This window comes from Truncatella angustata (assembly GCF_020726525.1).
Source record: "Truncatella angustata strain MPI-SDFR-AT-0073 chromosome Unknown BKA67scaffold_10, whole genome shotgun sequence".
Lineage (NCBI taxonomy): Eukaryota > Fungi > Ascomycota > Sordariomycetes > Amphisphaeriales > Sporocadaceae > Truncatella > Truncatella angustata.
In genome coordinates, this window is record NW_025763390.1 from 1,906,742 (window position 1) to 1,926,784 (window position 20,043).

Genomic DNA, 20,043 nt, shown 5'->3' on the forward strand with positions numbered 1-20,043 from the left:
CAGATCCGTTTTCTTCTATACAGACCACGTTTGCTACACCGAATTGGGCGATTTTCTCCCGAGTTTGGACGACCTTTTTGACGCTGCGCACCAAGGACAATACATGGAGGGCAAGTATAGGCAGAAGGACTGATTGTTCGGCCCTGCATGGCCCTTGATTGCTGGGCAACGAATGACCAGAGCACTCTAGAAGCAATTGGCTGCAACGCAATGCCGCATCCTCACTCTTGTGGTCATACACTAGTGTAGGTAGGTCTCAACGTTCATACACAAGGGCACGCAAGTACCTGGTCTCTATGTGTCTAGAAAACCCTTGCTTTTACGCTATCCTCAATGATTTCTTGCCACTGAGATAAACATACGCGGAAAGCAAAAAGTACCGGCGAACCTATATATGCCTCAAATGCGCTACGCCGCCTCGAAAATAGTTCGCCCTTTTCATTCATCATGACCCAGACCGAAAAGTAGTAAGTTTCTATAGTGTAGATATCATCGTAATGCCGGATCAGCTATGGAACATGTCAGTGTCCGTCTGATTGTTTCTGGTCTCAAGGATTGCTGACATGATCCGCCCAAAGTACCAAGTTAATGGTTACTTACAACTTGTTAGGAGGAACTGCCGATGTGGTTGGCCATTGGTATCCTGAAGCATCGCTGAACTTGTATCCGTAGCTGGCTGTAAAGTCATCCAAGACAGCCGGACCTCTTGAGCCTGAGCGGGGATTAGCAGATCTTCAAAAATGGCAGGGGGGGACGCTGATGGACTAACCATAAGGATACTCCATGGGGACAATCTCCTTGTTGTCATCGAGGTAGTGCAGAAGGGGGGTGAAGATTCTCCAGCTGGCATCCAACTCGTCGTCACGAACGAAGTTGGAGTGGTCGCCCTTGAGGCAGTCCAGAATCAAGGATTCGTAGGCCTCGGGGATCTTAAGGTCAGAGAAACGGCGGCGGTAGGTAAGATCGAGCTCGGTGAGCACAGTTTGCATGCTAAGACCGGGCAGCTTGGAGTTCATCTTCAGGTAAACACTCTCGTTGGGTTGGATGCGCAGGACAAGCTCGTTTCTGGGGATATCCTTGAAGATACCGCTGGTGACGTCCTTGAACTGAATTCTGATCTCGGTCTTCTGCTCGTTCAAGGCCTTGCCAGCCTTCATGATGAAAGGCACACCGTCCCATCGCTCGTTCTTAATGTATGCGACCAGAGCGCAGAAGGTAGGGCATCGCGACTCCTTGGGGACAGTGTCGTCTTCCTTGTACGAGGGCTTGCTACCGTCGAGCGACTTTCCGTATTGGCCAATGATGACGTTCTTGGGCTCGATGGCTGGGATTCCTCTGAGAACGCGAACCTTCTCGTCACGAATGTCCTCAGCGGAGAAGGAGATGGGACGTTCCATGGCCAACAGGGTCAAGACCTGCAGCAAGTGGTTCTGCATGACATCGCGGATGATGCCGAACTCGTCGAAGTAACCACCCCGACCTTCGGTACCGAAAGGCTCCTTGAATGTGATCTGGACGTTGTCGATATGGTGTCTGTTCCAGGTGGCGCCGAAGAATTCGTTTCCAAAGCGCAGAATGAGAATGTTTTTGACCATCTCCTTTCCGAGGTAGTGGTCGATTCGGAAAAGCTCATCCTCGCTCCAGTCGGGCTCCAATGACTTTTGCAGCTCACGAGACGAGGCAAGATCCTTGCCGAATGGCTTCTCGACCTGTTGGGTGTTGTATGAGTAACTGGGCTGTCAAACGTGGCCAAGGGCAGACTCACAATAACCCGAGCAATGCCATTGGTAGGGTAGCAGCACTTCTTGAGGTGCTGCGAGACGATTGTAAAAACGCTTGGTGGAAGCGCCATGTAGAAGAGACGGTGCGCCTCCTTACGTCCCTGCTCAAGCTCTTTCAGGTGGCTGTCGAGGTTCTGGAAGGAATCGTCACGATCATATTGGCCAGAGACATAGGAGCAAAGCTCGCAGAACTCGTCGAGTTGTCTCTCAATATCCTTGGTAGGGGTCTTGATGTATGATCGAACGCGCTTGATGTATTCGGGGTGATCCATCTTCGTCCGGGCATATCCGACGATCTTGATGTTTTGAGGCAGGAACTGGTTGCGGTACTTTTCAAAAGGAGTTAGACTTTGGATATAACAAGTCACGATCAATCGGAAAAATTGCTTACAAGTCCAAAGAGGGCAGGGAACTGTGCCATGTTAGCAATTGGCGTCGCGTTGATTGGGACTTATCAGCAAGGCTTACAGTCTTCTTCTTGGCCAGATCTCCCGAGGCACCAAGGACCACGATAACCGTGTTGTCCTTGAGCTCCATTGAACTATGTCAGACACGTTAGCTCGGCAAAAATACCCATCACAGACCTAGAAGGACTCGTCACGCCCGCGAGACTCTACAAGACTACAAGGCTGCAAGTCTTGTCGCGAACAGCAGTGTGCGATTTCGCCGTCGAGCCCTTCGTCATGATGAAATAGCGGGGTTGGCGGGGCTGACTTACGCTGCGGCAGAGTCCATTTTGCTGGTCTGAACGAGAACAGTCGAGTCAGCAAGAGTGCGTATGGTCGATGGGAAGTTTCTCGGACTCGAGGAACAGTATTCAGGATCAAGCCACAACTGTCAAACGTGCAGTGAAGAAGTCGGACTGAGTGCAGAGTGATTGTTCGTGAAAGATGTTGGAGAAGCTCTCGGGCAGATTGATAATGTTGGGTGCGGAAGTGGGGAGCTTACTCAGGGGGGCCCTTGTCGCTGTCCGTCGCTTCCTGGGTGTGCTAGCAGGTGTTTCGTGGTAGCCGTGAGTAAAACGACGCCGAGCACCTCTTGGGGGGGATCGTGACGAGCTTTTCCGGTTGTTTGCTTCACTTCGATTTCGGTTTCGGAGTGCTGGGTGCTGAGTAGTGAGCAGTGCTTCGTTCTCGCTCGGTTTATTTGTTTGTTATACGGGTAAAACGTGTCAAAACAGGTCAGACCTTGGATCTGCAGGGAAATCTTTTCTGGCGGAGCAAGCTTGTTACAAAGCAAAAAGCAAACTCCGAGAGTATGTCCTGGATCTTAGCGAATTCGGAAGCGTCGGGCTTAGATCCACCGTATCAATGTGGGCTTTGACGTCGATGGCAAGGCTTTCAAGGCTTTCAAGGCTTTTTTTCAGGGTCTCGTGAGTGATTAAGTCCGTCACCACAATTCCGCGTGGTAATTATCAGTCGAGAAGCAGTATACATATGTTCGCCAGCACCGGTGTCATGTACGCGTTCTTATCTACCACCTCAAATGAGGAGGCTGTCAATTCCTCCTCTGCATCCGCGCAACCAAGCAAGTGTGGCAAGTTGTTCAGCAGTAAGGCGGGGAGTTGCCATGGCTTGTGCTATGTGACAACCACAGCAACCTATTATGCACCGACACAGCGGCTCCGGAATTGGTGTTTCAGGCTCCCGCCGTGTGAAGTGCTTGTTTCTACTTGGCCGCCAAACCAGCCGACTCTGCCGGTGCGGTTCAGGCGGTTTTATCGGTATTGTATGAGAGGCGCGAGCTGTCGCTGTCCGAGAAAGATCTCTCCATGTAAAATGCGTGCCTATGCGCAGCTATATGCGCCGCTTACTTGATTGGCTGTCATCTCCAAGCTATAGTATGTCGTGGTGGGGTCAAGGCAGAGCTTGATAGAGCTCCTGAGGGATCTTTAGATAAATTGCCGCAGTGCGAGCGACAATGACGTTGCAGACCGCTTCTACATGGTTGCATGATGATTATTGATGGGTACTACATCAATAGCCAATTGATAGTGGAATCGGCCGTCAACCATGCACATGCACACCTGCTATCTTACCTAAGGTTCTAGACATGGCCATGAGACGCGGGAATGTGAGACGCAAGAGATTCCTTCAGATTCCTTCAGGATTCCCAATACCATGCCAGGCTCTCTCCGTGAATGCCGCTTCACACAAGACCCACCAGACATGGACGTGTCACAGAGCGCATTTGGGGTTCTCCGGTGTCCGGTGGTCCGCCTCATGTTTTTACGACATCAAGGCGGCATGACCAGAGCGGAGCACCGATGACAAAACAATTTAAGTCGGTTTTAGGACGTGGAGCGGAATATCTGCGCGATGCTGAAAAGTGGTATCTTGCACAGATCTTTCAGCAGCTTGCTGCACCATGATCCGCGAGATGAGAATCACACAGTATGGTAGATGCCCATGGCCTCCCAAAAATTTGGACAAAAACTCCGAATCAAATATGCAGAGCTCGGACAGTGTTACAAACACGGAAACAATCATGTCAGAAATCGCGCAAGAGGCTGACTGACATGCAACCATTGGTGGATGAAAGGTATGCTGGAAAGCTGCTTCGATTTTGGCTGTAAGACGATAAGACAATACCCGCCGCAGGTAGTATGCGTCATGGTTATCTCGATCAAGACATGTAGATTAGAGGATCGATCTAACTAAGGAGTATGGGAAATGAAAATCCTTATCTCCGAATCAGAAACTCCGCCGGCTGTCAAGAGCTGCCGGCTGGCAATGCTGGCTGCAGGACCGCCCCAGGTGCAACCTCACCTGGGCAGCCCTCTAGGGGAGACCCCACTTCAAATCGTGGCTTGACCGGGACTCACTAGCCACTTCTAAGAAAAATTGCATTGGGTTTTGTGGAGGGTGCAGAAGCCCTCGCGGATTAGACCCGATTTTGCAGAACACTCTATCGAAGCCTCCCTACCACGGAACACGACAACGCCAAAAGACAACGACGCCTATCGACAGCCATACCATACCTTTCGGATCTTCACCCCCATAGATTTCGAGAGCGGTGGAATAACACAGTCAAGATGCCTTCCGAAGCTGGTCACAGATGTGAGTATTTCCCTGCATTCCATGACAGTCCAAGTTCGATCTGGCTCCGTAGCGATGCGCCGAACAGTATCGCAGCAACCACTGAGATACGGCGCATTGCTGTTGGTCCTGGCCTGAAAATGCACATTGGACTTGCCCAGAATACCCGCTGACCTGTTATTCCTTTTTAGTATACGTCAAGTAAGTCATTCAACCACTCCCGATCTCTCCACCAAAAAATTGGCAATCCCGAACGGCCAGTGCGAAATGCTACGACGGAATCGACGGACGACAACCATGCTTCTACCGGAGATCGGAGGACCTGATTGAACGAGATTGATATGAATTGGATACTGACATGCTTCCTTTCAGGGGTCGTCACCTGAGCTACCAGCGTGGCCGCCACACCATCCACCCTTCGACCAGTCTGGTCAAGATCGAGGGTGTTGATGACACAGCCGCTGCCAAGTACGTTACACAACCGACATCCAACGACTGGGAACCGGGAATCAGAAACTGACTTGGAGTACAGCTTCTACCTCGGCAAGAAGGTCGCCTACGTCTACAAGGGCCAGAAGGAGATCCGCGGCACCAAGATCCGCGTCATCTGGGGCAAGGTCACCCGCCCTCACGGTAACTACTGCGCCCATCTTGTCAACATCTTGGACCAGTTCATACTGACTCGGTTTCTTTCTAGGAAACTCTGGTGTCGTCCGTGCCAAGTTCACCAGCCCCCTCCCCTCCAAGTCTTTCGGTGCCTCTGTTCGTATCATGCTGTACCCCTCTTCGATATAAGTGCAGAAGGGTTCTGGCCGGAGTTGGTAGTGTGGAATGGTTCATTTCATGAATTGGCAGCATTGGGTTTAGGGCAATGGATGCATGGAAAATGAATCGGCTGCAGCCTTGCGTCTAGCATCACAAAATCAAGAACAATACCAACAACACGACGACATTTTTCGAGAGCGATCAAATAGAGTGCTACGGCGATGGACGGACTCACATTCGGGAGATCGAGCCATGCTTGGCCATTAGAAAGACGCAATGAGAAATGCTTGTGATGAACAATCTACTTGGGAAGCATCGTGACGACTAGTGGATATTGACATCTAGGAAGGATTGACGATGGTCCAGTTGATCTTGTGACCGTCACCCACAGAAGCCGAGCCAAGATGTCTGAAAGTTCCTTGATCGTCCATCTGTCTCTAAATTCTCGCGAACACTTGCAACCGCCTCCGGGGCATTTCCATCGAGCAGAGGTATCACCCAACCGGCCTAGGACGATTCCATTCATATGCAGCACAGTTCTGTTTTTCGTTCTTCAAGAATCCTCGCTGGAGTTTATAGCACGTCCTACGCAAAGGCCAATAATCAAACGAGGCCTATGGTTTCGTTCTTTCTTTTTTCTTGCAGAACGTAGGAAACCTTTCTTCCAAGCACTACAATTCAATAATGTCCATCCTCAAATGTAGCTCTGAGAGGCATTGAGTCATCCCCAAACCCTGTGTTGAAACTAGGGACAATAATATTCGCCAATGGCGTGGAAGAGGAGAAAGGTAGTTACCTACGCTCACTTGGCTTTTTGGGCAAGGTTGAGTCTATACTGCTTCAACGGTTGCTGGGAAATCACTAGCAAGCTACTACGTGTAACAAGGGATTTCCGGACGTATTCTTGTCGAACGCATATAGAGCTCGACCCAATTGTTCACAACATGAATCTATCATGTTAATTTGAATTTCTTCTCCTTCTTTTCTTTGAGTTATGTATATATATAATCTTTGAGTTCCTTGCTCTTCTCTTCTTTTAGTAACATATATATATGTACATATATTCTTCCCAATTACAAGTATGCATGCCTGTGTTAAGTGAAGTACCTGCATGACCACCTTGTTGTTGAAGAGTATTCCCAACATTTTGATCGTGGCTGTTGTGCTAGTGTTGTGATAGTTGGATTCGGAGCTTCGGGACTCTGTCTCCAATCTCATCAAGTCGTCATCTCTTGGCCAATAACGGTAGCAGTGTCTGAAAAAGAAAAAGAAAAAGACTCTGGGCCTAGGCCGGTACTGTTTCTGTTGGCCTTTACCAGTGTCACGACGTGAAAAGCCTTGGAATCGGGACAGTCGACCAATCCCGCCAAAAAACTCCCTGGAGGGAATATTTTACACCGGAAACACAGATTTCCTCCATGATCCCCTATCTCGAAAAGTCAATTAGATACATGGGATACACGTATAGTACTTGTCATACGACAGACGACCATCCGTCTAAGGCGCTCCGAGTTTGACCTTTCGAAATTCCTCCGTTGTCCCTTTGATGGCCTTCTCCGTAGGTAACCTCTCCATACTACTCGCCCCAAAGAAACCCTGAATGCCTTTCGTTCGGCTGAGCACGTATTCCGCGTCCTCGGGGTTCGCAATGGGACCGCCATGACACAGCACGATAACATCATCCCTGACCTTGACAGCCGCCTCCCTGATGTCCTGGATCTTCTTGACGCTGTCATCTAGAGTAATGCCCGTCTTAGCGCCGATGCTGCCACTGGTCGTAAGGCCCATGTGCGCGACGATGACGTCGCTACCCGCCTCGGTCATCTTGACCGCGTCCTCGGGGCTGAAGACGTAGGAGCACGTGAACAGGTCGAGCGAGCGCGCGGTGCGGATCATGTCCACCTCGAGGTCGTACCCCATGCCCGTCTCCTCCAGGTTCTGCCGAAACACCGAGTCCGCGTCGATCAGGCCGACGGTGGGGAAGTTCTGCACCCCGCTGAACCCGATGGCCTTGAGCTGGGACAGGAAGTACGGCATCTCCCGGAACGGATCCGTACCGCAGACGCCCGCGAGCACGGGCGTGTGCTTCACGATGGGGAGGACTTCTGAGGCCTAGCCCACGATGATGTCAGTCTAAAGGCAAGGGGAAGGAGAGTAAAAGAAGAAGAAAAAACCAGGCCGCGGGGGAGAGGTACCATTTCCACAACGATCTTGTTCGCATCGCCATATGGCATCAGACCCGCCAAGCTGCCGCGCCCCGCCATCCGGAACCGGCCGGAGTTATATATGATAATGAGATGCCCACCTCCGCTCTCGACACACTTCGCACTCAGACCCGTGCCGGCGCCGGCGCCGACGATGGCGTCGCCGCGGGAGACGGCTGCTCGGAGGTGGTCGAGGACCTCCTTGCGTGTAGTCGGTCTTGGCATTTTCGGGATAGGTGTGTGTGATCAGCCCACACCGGGTCTTGCAAAGAACTTTGTGGTAAAGAAGAAACAGGACTTATGGTCTATTATAGTATCGCCGATATACACTTTTTACAAATTTCGCGGATGATCAGCTATCGGCTATGTGTATAGAAGAAAACAAATGCGTTTGGAAAAATGGCCGTCTATATGCGGCATGACGCAAATGGGCGCCTCTTCCCCACTTCGTTCTGCTCTGTCTGTCTTACATGAGAACATCGCAAAGCTAGGTTTCATTGTCAAGGTTAGGTTTCGCGATTTCAAAGATGGTCAGGTACATCCTATAAGCTAGCCTTACTCTGCAAGTTTCTTGTTCGAAACTTTTATTTTGGAAGGCACAGATGGTAAAGATAGGCTCGGCGACTCAGGAGATATTTATACTTAAGTTACGCTAACATCATTGTGTCTATGACCAAAACCAAAGAATTATATTTACAGCCCTTACAAAACCATCAACGATATGACGCTCCCAGAGGAAGTTGGCGGCGGTCCCCGCATTCTCCTGCTGGCGACATGTGACACCAAGCTGGAGGAGATCACCTACGTGCACGACCGGCTCACACAACTGAACCCCAAAAGCAACCTGATCCTGATGGACGTCGGGCGCAGCGAGCAGAAAACCCCCAGCCAAGGACTCATCAAAGTCAACCAGACAATGTTGTTCGCGCACGATCATCCGCCCAGGGCGAAGAACCTGCCCCAGATGTCGCGGGACGAGTACTCCACGGCCATGATCTCGGCGGGCACGCGCTACGTGCGGCGGCTACACGCCGGTGGCCCGCTGCACGGGGTGCTGGGGGTAGGCGGCAGCACAGGATCGTCGATCGTGGCGGCGCTCATGCGGGGCGGGGTGCCCATCGGGGTGCCCAAGCTGCTTGTCAGCACCATGGCGAGCGGCGACGTGGGCCCCCTCGTCGGCGGCGCGGACCTGACGCTCATGTACAGCGTGACGGACATCGCCGGGCTCAACTTCCTGTCCGAGAGGATCCTGGGTAACGCCGCCGCAGCCATTAGCGGGATGGCGGGCGCACGCTTCGATGTGGAGGGCCGGGCCAGAAATCATCACGACGGTGACAGGTAAGTGTTGAGGACAAGAGCAACGCATAAATGCCGTGATATTTTTAATCCGCCGACTAGGATTGTCACGTCTGACACGGAAGACCTTTTGTCATCGAGAAATCGAATGCGGGGTACTGACTTATTTGTGACATCTAGAAACAACACAAAAGAGTCCGGGGAGAAACACAGAAAAAATAGGATAGCAATAACCATGTTCGGCGTCACAACGCCGGGCGTGGACGCCATCCGCTCCATCCTGACCCAGTCACCACACAACGCAGAAGTCATCGTCTTCCACGCCACGGGCGCCGGGGGAAAAGCAATGGAGGCGCTGATAAGGGAGGGCTCATTTGACGCCATCGTCGACCTGACCACGACTGAGGTCGCCGACGAGATCGGCGGCGGCGTCCTGTCTGCCGGGCCCGAACGGCTGCTTGCGGGCGCCGAGGCCGGCGTCCCGATGGTTGTCAGCGTCGGGGCCTGTGACATGGTGAATTTCGGGCCGAAGGAGACCATGAGGGCGGAACACCTAGATGCAGCCGAGAGGGGGGAGAGGAAGCTGTATGTGCACAACCCGATGGTGACGCTGTTGAGGACGACGAAGGACGAGAACAGGCGGATAGCCGAGTTCATGGTCGAGAAGCTGAGGAGGGCGCAGCGGAAAGACTTGGTCAAGGTCATCATACCGATGGGGGCCGTGAGTATGATATCAGGGAAAGGCGGGCCCTTCGAGGATCGCGAGGCGGACGAAGAGCTATTCAGCGGAATTGAGAAGGGACTTCGAGGGAGCGGTATCGAGGTTCTCCGAGTTGACGAACTAGAGATCAATGATGAGCAGTTCGCACAGAAGGTAGTAGATGTGTTAGTCGAGTTGCAGAACACCTAGCTGCGCAACGAGCCATTTTCCTAACTGATTCAAGATATCTTGGAACAGGACTATTCTATAGCTGTAAGATGAACCATATTCCAGGGGTTTCATGTACTGCAAAACGCACCATGCTGATTTCCAAGCATCGACAAATCTGAATATAATATGAATGTCATATCTTTAGTGTTGTCCCACGTTGTTTAGGTGCCACTACCTTCCGTGAAGCCTTTTCATCGTATAGTATCTGCCTAATTAGTAAACACGACCTGTTCCCTCTAGGCATTTCTGTACTGGCCTCTAACCCTGGTCTAGTTCTTCTCGTCGTCGCTTGCCCGCATCTGCTCCAACCTTTCGGCACGGCCACGTGACAATCCTGGCGTCTTGAAGAGCTCATCAGTGTCAACCGTCCAATTACCATCGTCGTCTAAGAACCTCTCATTCTCCCTGGTCCACTCCTTGAACCAAAGATTCTCAGCCGGCATCTCACCGATCTGCGACGTTTGATTCTCAGTCGCCCATTCTAGGCCTGTGGTTCCCACATGATCCAGAGGCATTTGTACGGCGATGCCTAGCTCCTTCTCGGCGCGTTCAAGCATTTCAAAATGCCAGTTCCACATTCCTAACCCCTTTTCCGAGCGCTGGAACCAAGGTTGGCCATGGCCCCTTGCAATACGCATAGCTGCATCATATCCGGCACGCATAGATCCGATCGCGCCAACAGTAGTGTAACTAGGCCCTGCGACAGTCAGCTTACCCTGAAAGGCGGAGGATAGCTCGTAGTGCGCTCTGCGTAGACGGTCAACGTGGCCAACATTATGCTGTGGAAGACAGTTGCGGCACATCTTCGCACTAGTTGTTACCGGCTCTTCTGGGGATATTCCCAGATGCCGCTCAACAACGGCCATGGCCATGGCGGTGGACGTCTCCTTGTCCGGGAGAATGGACCAATCATTCCAATAGTGACCACCGAGCATGACAGTGAGTTTGGTGCCCTGGACATCCTTGCCCATTTCGATATCTGAATCAAACAGCACGCCAAGAGCACACTCAGGATTCTCCTCCGGAGGGACAGATTGAGGAATCAGATAACCGAACCCTGGATTCTCCTTGAGCAGATCTGGGTTAGGGTAGTACAGGTTGACGACCATGATAGAAACGGCCTCAGTAGCAGCAAGCGACGGGAGTGAGTTTGCCGGCTTTGCTAGTTCGGCAACGTCCCCTGAGAACAACGTGCTCAATACCTGGTCGTATTTGCCAGAACCTGGACCGGCATCGACAGCGACCTTGTTGTCTTGGAGTTCGAGAGCCGTGATAGGGGTGTTCTGCTTAATGGTAACGTTCTTCATGGCTCTCAGGTCGGCTTCAAAGGCTTCAACGAGGGTCACAAGTCCGTCACTGAAGGCAAGCAGGTTATGGTTTCTGGCCTTTTCGGCCATCTCGATGACAGCAAGCCTGTTGGGTCCATCTAGGATATCGTATTGCAAAAAAAACTCCTTTCGTGCAATCCAGGAAAGGCCCTGATGCAAGGGGAACATGTCCTGTTGCCAGAAATTTTCAAAGATGGTATGCTTAGCACTGAGCTTGTGTACGTCGCCGCCGTATATTCCATGAAGCATAGCAGAGACGATATTTGTGATAGGAGGCGAGTTCTTGTTGCCGAAGACTCGCCCAAGGAAATCGGCAACAGACTCGTCCTTGTCAAACACGGTGCGCGTATCCTTGATGGCCTTTCTCCTCTGTTCTACCAATGCAGGATTGCGGGTGAAGTGCCTGCTCCAGCGGGCAGCAGCACTGAAACATCCGGTCCATAAGGGCTCTGTCAAAATGGAGCGTATGGTCTTGATGATGTTTTCGAACGATAGCTTCTTCGAAGGAAGCTGAACGAGGTGGTCGGGGTAGTAGATGTAACGCGACTCGGCGGCTCCCTTGGGATATAATACTTTGTCTTGAAGATTCAGGTTTGCTACCTATAAGCCACGGCATTAGCATGTGCTGCGGAAAAGTCACAAGGTAGAGCAGAGTATCTGCAGTACTTACAACATCGTAGAAGACCAAATCTTCGTACTTGTTTGATGTAGCCCCCGACCTCAGCATGCGCGCTCCACGTTGCATCAGTACCTCTTCTCCGTCGCCGCCTGATACTCGAACGCGCTTGCCATCGATCCAGCCACCCAGCCTGTTGTCTCCCTCGTAGAGAGTAATGTGAGCATTCGTCGCGTGTCTGGCCAGGTAGTGCGCCGCCGTAAGACCGGTGAGCCCGCCTCCGAGGACGGCGATCTGGCGCGGCGGCTGTGACTTGTCCTCGTCGTGGGCTTTAGCGACAGTAGCATAGGCTCGGGGGTTGCCGCCGACGGCAGATAAACGCTGCACCTGTGCAAGTCTGAGAGGTTGAGTGCGACCCAGTGCAAGGCAGCTCAGGCCCCTTCCGGCCCTGTGAAGCTTGGATAGAGGAGCGGACCGCCGCCTCATTGCGCCGTGGCAGGCATGGCTGTAGGTGGACCTTAAAAGAGCTATGAAGAGCTCCTCAGGGTGTTTTGAAGTCATTGCTCGATGACAATGACAATTTGCCGTGTAATTGGCATGTCTGAAATGTGGTGATGTCTTCCGAGAGTAGCGGGACGCGAGATGTCAAATGAATGGATTATGAATGAATACTTTCAATAAGCCGATCCACGATGCGCCTCGGCCGCTAAAATGTCGGCGCGTCATGGGCATGGATATGGGCATGGGCATCGCATGACCTCACATCGCTGCACTGGGGGGGCCATTCATTCATGGACGCACTTTTTTATCGTCCATGTATCAGACCACGACTGACAAATCTCGAACGAGCCTGGCGAATCGATAATGTATTAACTTGACTCGGCTCTTTCTTTTTCATTCTTCATTCTTCATTCTCCGGTCCCAGTGCCGTTGCTTCGAGTCACTGTCCCATAAATACACGTAAAATACAAATAAACAATAAGTCTTTGATTTGAATCACAGAAAGAATGCACATTGGGTATATTTTGGTATCACGATGAAATCAACTGTTCCCGACTTTTCCTGTAGCCATATAAACGCCTGTATGATCTATTGCATTTCCCAATGCCTCGACGCCCGCTGCCTGCTGTGAGCGCGCAGCCATGCATGCCACCCTCGGCTTCTCTGACCTATAATACAAAGCTCACGTCCTGCTTTTGGGCTTTCTGCTTTCTGACTTTCCCTCCTCAGCCAGGCCTGGTCCATTCATCGTAGACTGTCATCATTCTGTTTGCTTCTCCATTAATGATCCTTTGATCCTCAAAAACCAACGCTTCATAGTTTGTCGAATTGCTTTCCTCAAAACCACAGGGAATATCTTCCAGTGCTGACACGGTACGTGGAAGCCGTAGCATTGCGGGGCCCAGAATGCTGGGAGGAGACGTCCATCAATCTATGCAACCTCCGCATCCATAGCAGCGTTCTCTGCCCCCGGGATAAGCTTCTCCTCGGCTTCGTTGCTTGTGAACTGCCTGTCGCTGACGTGGCCGTTACTGCCACCATTGGCTGTCCACACCTTGTCCTCGAAAGTACCGCGCTGGCCTTCCTCGTGCTTGTATGGACAGAATCGGTTGGTGCAGGGGTTGAACTTGCATTGAGTCTGAAGATGAGTAAACTTGCAGCCCTCGGTCTTGCAGTCGCCTCCATTTCGGCACACAGGCATTTCCGGATGCCTGAAGGGACACCTTGGGTTGGTGCAGTTTGGGTAGAACTTGCATTCCTGTTCACTTTGATGCGCGCGCTTGGTAGCTGGCGAAGGATGTCTGGCGACACACTTGAAGTTCTTGCAAGCTACGCCGTAAGTGCACACGTCGTTGACATCGACTGTGATGCCGGGGGGTGCGGCCGGCGACTGGTGGGCAAACTTGCAGTCCTTGTTGGTGCAAGCCAAGTTGTACTTGCAGATGGTAGTCTCTGGGTTTGGTGGTTGACGCTCACCACCCATTTCGACGTCGTCACCTTCGGCCCCTCCATTAGCTGCCTCGTCTTGGCGTGCGTGGTGTCCGTTGCCTTGATGGCCGCCCCTGCGGTTACCTCGGCCACGCTCTGTGCGATCGAACAACGACCTCCCACCGCGACCGCGACCTCCCTGCTGGTTTTGCCTCTGCGACTCAGCCAGTTGTTGTGATAGGGCTGCCATCATCTGATTTTGTTGTTGCAGAAGAGAGAAGATATCGCCCTGTCCGTTCGGGTTGGGGTTCGGGTTGGCCGCCATCATGAAATTGGGATCGTTCATGTTCATGCCGGGCATGCCGGGCATGCCTTGCATTTGCGCAGCCATGCCGTGTGCAATGTTGTTCGCCCTGTTGTTCATGGCACGGTTGTTTCCCATGCGACCAGCGCCGCGCGGGCCGGTCGGTGGCTGTCTGTTATGCGCGTTGATCCTTTCGTTGCCGCCACCTCTCACGCGGTGAAGGACAGAGTCATGGGATCGATCCATAGCACGGTTCACCTGGCCTAGAATGTTGCGCTTTCCCCGTCCTCCTCGAGCGTCACCATTTCTCATGGACCTGGGTCCTGTGGGACTTCTGAAGGTTAGCGGCAAGAATCAACTTCGAGGGAATTGAGATACATACGCATTAAGCTCGGCCATGGGATCGTTTGTGCCAATTTCCATGTCCTGGTCCATCGGCGCATCGGCTCCTTCTTGTGAGACATAGCCTGTAGAAACGCCACCGCCATTTATTTGCGCATTGTAAGAAGCAATCTGCTCAAAGAGCCATTGCACGAACTGGGCAACGACGGGATCGTCGGGACCAAGGCCGAGAAGATCACTAGCCAACTCGGCGGCGATCTCGTCTTGTGTCTTGCCGTTAACCAGCATAAGGAGAATGTATTCGGAAAGTGGAGAGTCGTCACCACCGTCTGAAGCCCATCCATTTTCGACGAGCTTGGGTCGGATCGCCGAGTTGAGGGCGTCGGCCAGTGGCGTACCCATGGTTATTTCTACAGCCATATTGAGGGATATCTATATCGAATCGAAGAAACTCGAGACGAGAGGTTCCCACGTTGACGTGAACTTGAAAGGAAGCGACGGGCTGTAGGAGGACGTCCGACAGAAGTGTTGGTGATCGACTACTACAGACGGCTGTCGCGTGCTGAGACCTGGCCAGGCTGCAGCTGAGAAAGCGGGATGTCGCGACAAAAAATCGAAGTCGGTCGTGGCAGGGTCGCGGAGAATACCAGCGATAATTATGTACTCCGGTTCCTTATGCAGCGGAAATTGCGTTTTGCAAAATGTATGGAGTGGGAGGATTGCTGAAACTGCTCAGGCCTGATAAGGAAATGGGGGTTTGGTCGTGAGCAGGATGTTATTGTATTGGATTGAATTGTATTGCATCGTTGCAGATGCGTGATGACAGAAAGGCTTGTGTGGGTCCCTTTCCCATTCATGAGGCGTCGTGGCTTGGATAAAGGTTAGTCCGAGAATCTCGAGAGTGTTTAGTTGACATTTTGCGCAGATTTGAGTTGAGTTGAGATGAACCGATTGTTAATCAGCCACAGAATGCTGATTGCTTCTGCCGCCTTCCGGAATCAGCCACAAGCTCATATCCCCCGCTAGTGATTACTATAGTACGCAGTAGGACTAACTTACGGCGTACTCCCTACAGTATGTAATTATCTAGGTCCATGGCCCAAGTACATAGCTCACAAGCTTAGCACGGACTTTATTCCCCCTCGAAGCAGCTCAACCAATTCCATGGGTGCTCCTACAAAAGCCCATTCCCTCATCTTCATCGTTCCAACTCCGAATCACCTCTGCCGACAACCATCATAGGCAAGCGTAACGAACAAGGTTGGGTCAACTGTCTACACAGAATCTGACAACCTGAGGTTGCACGTAACACATCCAACTTTTGTTTCGCATTTGTTTGTCTTTCAACTCTGTCTCATTGGCCCGGAGAAGAAGCAACCCTAAGAAGCAACCCCTAAACAATGCACTCACTCTATCCTCTATCCCCCAACCTGTGCTTAGTCATGGGCTTGAGTCACAATACCTGCAATATTTGGCTGCGATGACCGCAGGTTGCTGCAAGCTGTCCAATCTCAATTGCCAATTCCCTGCCGATACACATCTGTTAGATTTGACGATCGCTGTGAATTGATAAGACAAGCTTAGTACTCAGGGCTCGCAGCACGCTGTACCTGTTTGGCTTGTAGTGCCTGTGGTGTTGACCGACATAGCTTTGATGCGTGCGACCAATCCGGATTACATACAGAGAGTCAAGTATTAGCCGTCAAATGTTCGTCTGTGCTATGTGAGCTCGGCGCTTTGGTGGTCTTACCCGCTCGACTCAGCCTCAACATGTGGCCGAAAATAGGATCTGTTCGATACCCGCGCCTGCCGTCATCTGTACTTTAGTATGTACTATGCAAATCACTGCCGTCTTGGAGCCCCGCCATTCACCCCCATGCAAGTCACCCTTGGAACCATAGCCGAGTGGCCTGACGAATACATCCAAAATTCCTAGGTCATCATTCTGCATTCTCATTACGACCTTGCAATGTCATCTACCTGATTTCATTACAGCCCCAGCAAACGAATCCATCGTCTACGACGAAATTCACGGAGTGATCGGTTCGGGAATCGCATGTTCTTATTGTCACCGGGTCCTTCTATTCATCCTATCAACGCCCTGTAATGTTGCAACACGGACAGCCACATCTACCGTAATTCGTTCGAATGTCCCAAGAAGCACCTTAATTGGAACTCAACCTTAAAAAGCAGCTTACCCCACACGCCACTGGGGTTCATCGCCTTGATTGGCATCCCCTGTCGCCAACCAGCAAACTACCGCACCTCCCAAGGGGGCCTCTAAGTAACGTTGCCCTGCAGCTACGAGATCCAGATCCGAAAGCCTGAGCTACACACGTTTTCGCCAGAAGATCTTTGTTCTGTTCTCTCCATAATTTCTAGACTAGAGAATCTCTACCATCGTTTTCGCTAGCCTAGAAACAAAGAGGGACACATGAGTTCGAGGCTCTCACCTGACATCTCTGCATCCTTTGGTCGATCCTCATTCGGGGGCTAGTGGGTCTGCTGGAAGCTGAACCAACAACTTTGAACTTAAAAAGGCTTGGAGCCAACATCATACATACCGTCCACCCGTTGGCTTTAAAGTCCAGCTTTGGCACCGCCGATCCGTTAATCTTCATTTTCTGGGGACTGAAAGCTTTCTCACCTACTTGCCCATCATGAGGGTTTCGGACCTTGTCTTGAGCCTGCTCATTGGCATCACCCCAGCACTGGCCATATGGCCGATACCCAAGACCATCAGCACTGGCGATCAAACTTTGTGGATAGAGCATAACATCCAAGTCACTTATAACGGAGGAATAGTACGCTGGTCTTCCATGTCCAATCCCTCATCTCACTATGATGCAATGCATACTAATGAAATCGTGGTGCACCAACAGCTTCCTTGGTATGATGATGACTCTTCATCGCAAGCTACCACAGTTTCTAGCAAGGAAATTGTGCTTGGAGGAGTTTGCAGGGCTTTGAGCACCATCTTGGACAAGAGTTTCGTTCCCTGGAAGTTATACGCTCGTAATGCCGTTAAGCAGACGGAACCCAGCGCAGATAGGGCCAAGACGTGTATCACGGAGCTTGTGATTACGAAGACCGGCAACGATTCCACAGATACATGGAAGCCTTTGGATGGCACAGTTGATGAATCTTATAGCCTATCAGTTGGTCTTGATGGTAGCGCAAAGATCGAGGCTGTCTCGGCAGTGGGCATCTTACATGCTCTTGAGACCTTCACTCAGCTCTTCTACAAGCATTCCACAAGTGGCATTTACACAACTTTGGCCCCGGTCGATATCAAGGATGCGCCCAAATTTCCCCATCGGGGTATTTTGTTTGACGTGGCTAGAGACTTCTACCCTGTACCGAGCATCCTGAAAACTCTGGATGCCATGGCGCAGAATAAGCTGAATCGACTTCACATCCACGCAACCGACTCGCAGTCATGGCCTTTGGAAATTCCATCTATGCCCGAGCTGACCGAAAAGGGAGCATATGCATCCGTCGCTGTCTACTCAGCGGACGACATCGCCCACATCCAGCAATATGCAGTCCAGCGCGGAATTGAAGTCATCATCGAAATCGATACCCCGGGTCACATAGGTATCGTGGCCGAAGCATACCCTGACCTTATCACGGGATGGGGTTCCGCTCCATGGACAAGCTACTGTGCTGAGCCACCTTGCGGACAGTTCCGACTCAATGAACCCAAGGTAGACGACTTCCTCGATAAGTTGATGGACGACCTACTGCCAAGACTTTCTCCTTACAGCGCATATTTCCACACTGGAGGCGATGAGGTCAACTTCAACGTGTACTGGCTTGACCCTTCCGTGGGCACTAATGATTCAGCAGTAATCACGCCGCTTCTGCAAAAGTTCACAGACAACAACCATGCTCGAGTCAGAAAAGCAGGCTTAGTCCCGTTTGTATGGGAAGAGATCCCTGTGAAATACAACGTCACGATTGGTGATGACGTTATTGTACAAAGCTGGCTTGGCGCCGATGCTGTTGCGTCGCTCACGGCCAACGGCCACAAGGTCATTGACAGCAACTACAACTTCTGGGTGAGTGTCCCATAACGCCGGATATCATGATTTGACCTCTGATCATACTGACTTGGACTAATAGTACCTTGACTGTGGACGCGGACAATTCATCACTTTTGAGAACGGAGCTCCGGTCGACGCATACTATCCTTTCAACGATTGGTGCGGCCCTACCAAGAGCTGGCAGCTTATCTACAGTCACGATCCTGTTGCGAACTTGACAGAGGAACAGGCCAAACTCGTGCTTGGCGGCGAAGTAGCTGTGTGGGCCGAACTTATCGACGATCAGAACTTCGACAGTATCGTCTGGCCACGCGCGAGTGCCATGGGTGAGGTTCTCTGGAGCGGGCGGCTCGACGACACTGGTACGAACCGTAGTGCTGTTGAGGCGGCTCCCAGATTGGCGGACTTGAGAGAGCGCATGGTTGCGAGAGGCATCGGTGCTTCCCCTCTCCATATGGTATTCTGCACACAAGGAGGTAATGGATCGACTTGCGAGTGGCCGGAGTCAGCAGCAGTGTAATTCATTTGGGGGTAGGGGGGATTTGTGTAATCTCAATAAATTGCCGTGGTGCCTAATCACTCATGTCAGCTATGGTGAGGACGTGGAGGGATTGTTTCTTTGTACATACTTTACTCTATGATCTTCGTAAGGATTTCTGTGGGATTTTTCAGTCTCTGATTCCAACAACTTTTGAATCTAAATTCTACAGCCGCGCAAGTAATGTTCGCCTGGTCGTGATTAAATCTAGCTTTCGTTTGCTTGATGGTGTACCGCGTGCGGTCAGCTCCTGACGGTCATTTGTACAACTGTGTACACTTGCCAGCATGGGTTTTATGGATCTTTAGGTAGTATGCATCTTGCAGACAGAAAGAGAGAGATGGAGGGAGGGAAATCCTTTATTGATTTCCATTTGGTGACTTGTTCGGAGCTAGTGTATCAAGCGTTAAGTTGTATAGGGATAGATGACTGCACTCTGGTAGCTCACATTTCACGAGGCAGCTTTGTCAGCCATTGCTTATTATAGCAAGCTTCCCAAGTTCCAAGCTTGCAACGTTCACATGTGCTCAGCTGAGGGGAAATCTATCAAATATGGTGTCTCCAAGAACAGGGGTGTGCATATTACCATGTGCAAATGCTAGGACTCGTTTAGCAGTAATGGCACATCCAATGACTTTTGGCGCTCAGCTCTACCCCACACTCGGGGGATGCGAAGTACATCATGAGGATTGCCAACTCTGGTTCTGCAATAGGTATTGTGCAGAACATCTTCGGCGCCTCGGGTTGACGTGAGGGGTATCCATGCAAAACCTCCAGAATCATGTCCCATCTTCAACTGAATTTCTTCGGTAATGTTTGTGTTGACATGAAGTTCAGTATTTCCAGATATAAGTATCACTATATAATTAGAATGTAGCGCTCTAAGACAATAGGCATCGCAAATGCACTATTACGAGTTCCACTG

General features: G+C 51.3%; 7 protein-coding genes across 7 annotated transcripts; 3 read left to right on the forward strand and 4 right to left on the reverse strand.

Annotated features, from left to right (window-relative positions):
• Positions 1 to 345: 345 nt before the first annotated feature.
• On the reverse strand, positions 346 to 2,968 carry BKA67DRAFT_99982 (glucose-6-phosphate 1-dehydrogenase). Its single transcript, XM_046109603.1, has 8 exons — positions 2,730 to 2,968; positions 2,500 to 2,525; positions 2,250 to 2,322; positions 2,173 to 2,193; positions 1,766 to 2,110; positions 770 to 1,709; positions 564 to 712; positions 346 to 509 (listed from the first exon to the last, which is right to left on the reverse strand). The coding sequence occupies exons 2-7, from the start codon at positions 2,514 to 2,516 to the stop codon at positions 597 to 599; spliced, it is 1,512 nt and encodes a 503-aa protein (XP_045952864.1). The 5' UTR covers positions 2,517 to 2,525; positions 2,730 to 2,968; the 3' UTR covers positions 346 to 509; positions 564 to 596.
• Positions 2,969 to 4,815: 1,847 nt separating this feature from the next.
• BKA67DRAFT_541319 (60S ribosomal protein L33) lies at positions 4,816 to 5,614 on the forward strand (the record flags this gene model as incomplete). Its single annotated transcript, XM_046100918.1, has 5 exons — positions 4,816 to 4,840; positions 5,011 to 5,020; positions 5,192 to 5,287; positions 5,352 to 5,452; positions 5,517 to 5,614. 5 exons carry the CDS (start codon positions 4,816 to 4,818, stop codon positions 5,612 to 5,614), a joined length of 330 nt encoding a protein of 109 aa, XP_045952865.1.
• A 1,327-nt stretch (positions 5,615 to 6,941) lies between these two features.
• BKA67DRAFT_99754 (TIM-barrel enzyme family protein) lies at positions 6,942 to 8,241 on the reverse strand. The gene is made up of 2 exons (XM_046109602.1): positions 7,780 to 8,241; positions 6,942 to 7,696 (listed from the first exon to the last, which is right to left on the reverse strand). Exons 1-2 carry the CDS (start codon positions 8,011 to 8,013, stop codon positions 7,082 to 7,084), a joined length of 849 nt encoding a protein of 282 aa, XP_045952866.1. The 5' UTR covers positions 8,014 to 8,241; the 3' UTR covers positions 6,942 to 7,081.
• Positions 8,242 to 8,509: 268 nt separating this feature from the next.
• On the forward strand, positions 8,510 to 9,994 carry BKA67DRAFT_664195 (UPF0261 domain protein; the record flags this gene model as incomplete). The annotated part of the gene is made up of 2 exons (XM_046108326.1): positions 8,510 to 9,126; positions 9,265 to 9,994. The coding sequence occupies 2 exons, from the start codon at positions 8,510 to 8,512 to the stop codon at positions 9,992 to 9,994; spliced, it is 1,347 nt and encodes a 448-aa protein (XP_045952867.1).
• A 290-nt stretch (positions 9,995 to 10,284) lies between these two features.
• BKA67DRAFT_541322 (uncharacterized protein) lies at positions 10,285 to 12,445 on the reverse strand (the record flags this gene model as incomplete). Its single annotated transcript, XM_046100919.1, has 2 exons — positions 10,285 to 11,943; positions 12,014 to 12,445. The coding sequence occupies 2 exons, from the start codon at positions 12,443 to 12,445 to the stop codon at positions 10,285 to 10,287; spliced, it is 2,091 nt and encodes a 696-aa protein (XP_045952868.1).
• A 510-nt stretch (positions 12,446 to 12,955) lies between these two features.
• BKA67DRAFT_584013 (uncharacterized protein) lies at positions 12,956 to 14,597 on the reverse strand. Its single transcript, XM_046104116.1, has one exon. It carries the CDS (start codon positions 14,502 to 14,504, stop codon positions 13,392 to 13,394), a length of 1,113 nt encoding a protein of 370 aa, XP_045952869.1. The 5' UTR covers positions 14,505 to 14,597; the 3' UTR covers positions 12,956 to 13,391.
• A 2,597-nt stretch (positions 14,598 to 17,194) lies between these two features.
• Positions 17,195 to 19,425, forward strand: BKA67DRAFT_669137 (glycoside hydrolase superfamily; the record flags this gene model as incomplete). The annotated part of the gene is made up of 3 exons (XM_046108650.1): positions 17,195 to 17,338; positions 17,417 to 18,595; positions 18,660 to 19,425. 3 exons carry the CDS (start codon positions 17,195 to 17,197, stop codon positions 19,098 to 19,100), a joined length of 1,764 nt encoding a protein of 587 aa, XP_045952870.1. The 3' UTR covers positions 19,101 to 19,425.
• Positions 19,426 to 20,043: the final 618 nt, after the last annotated feature.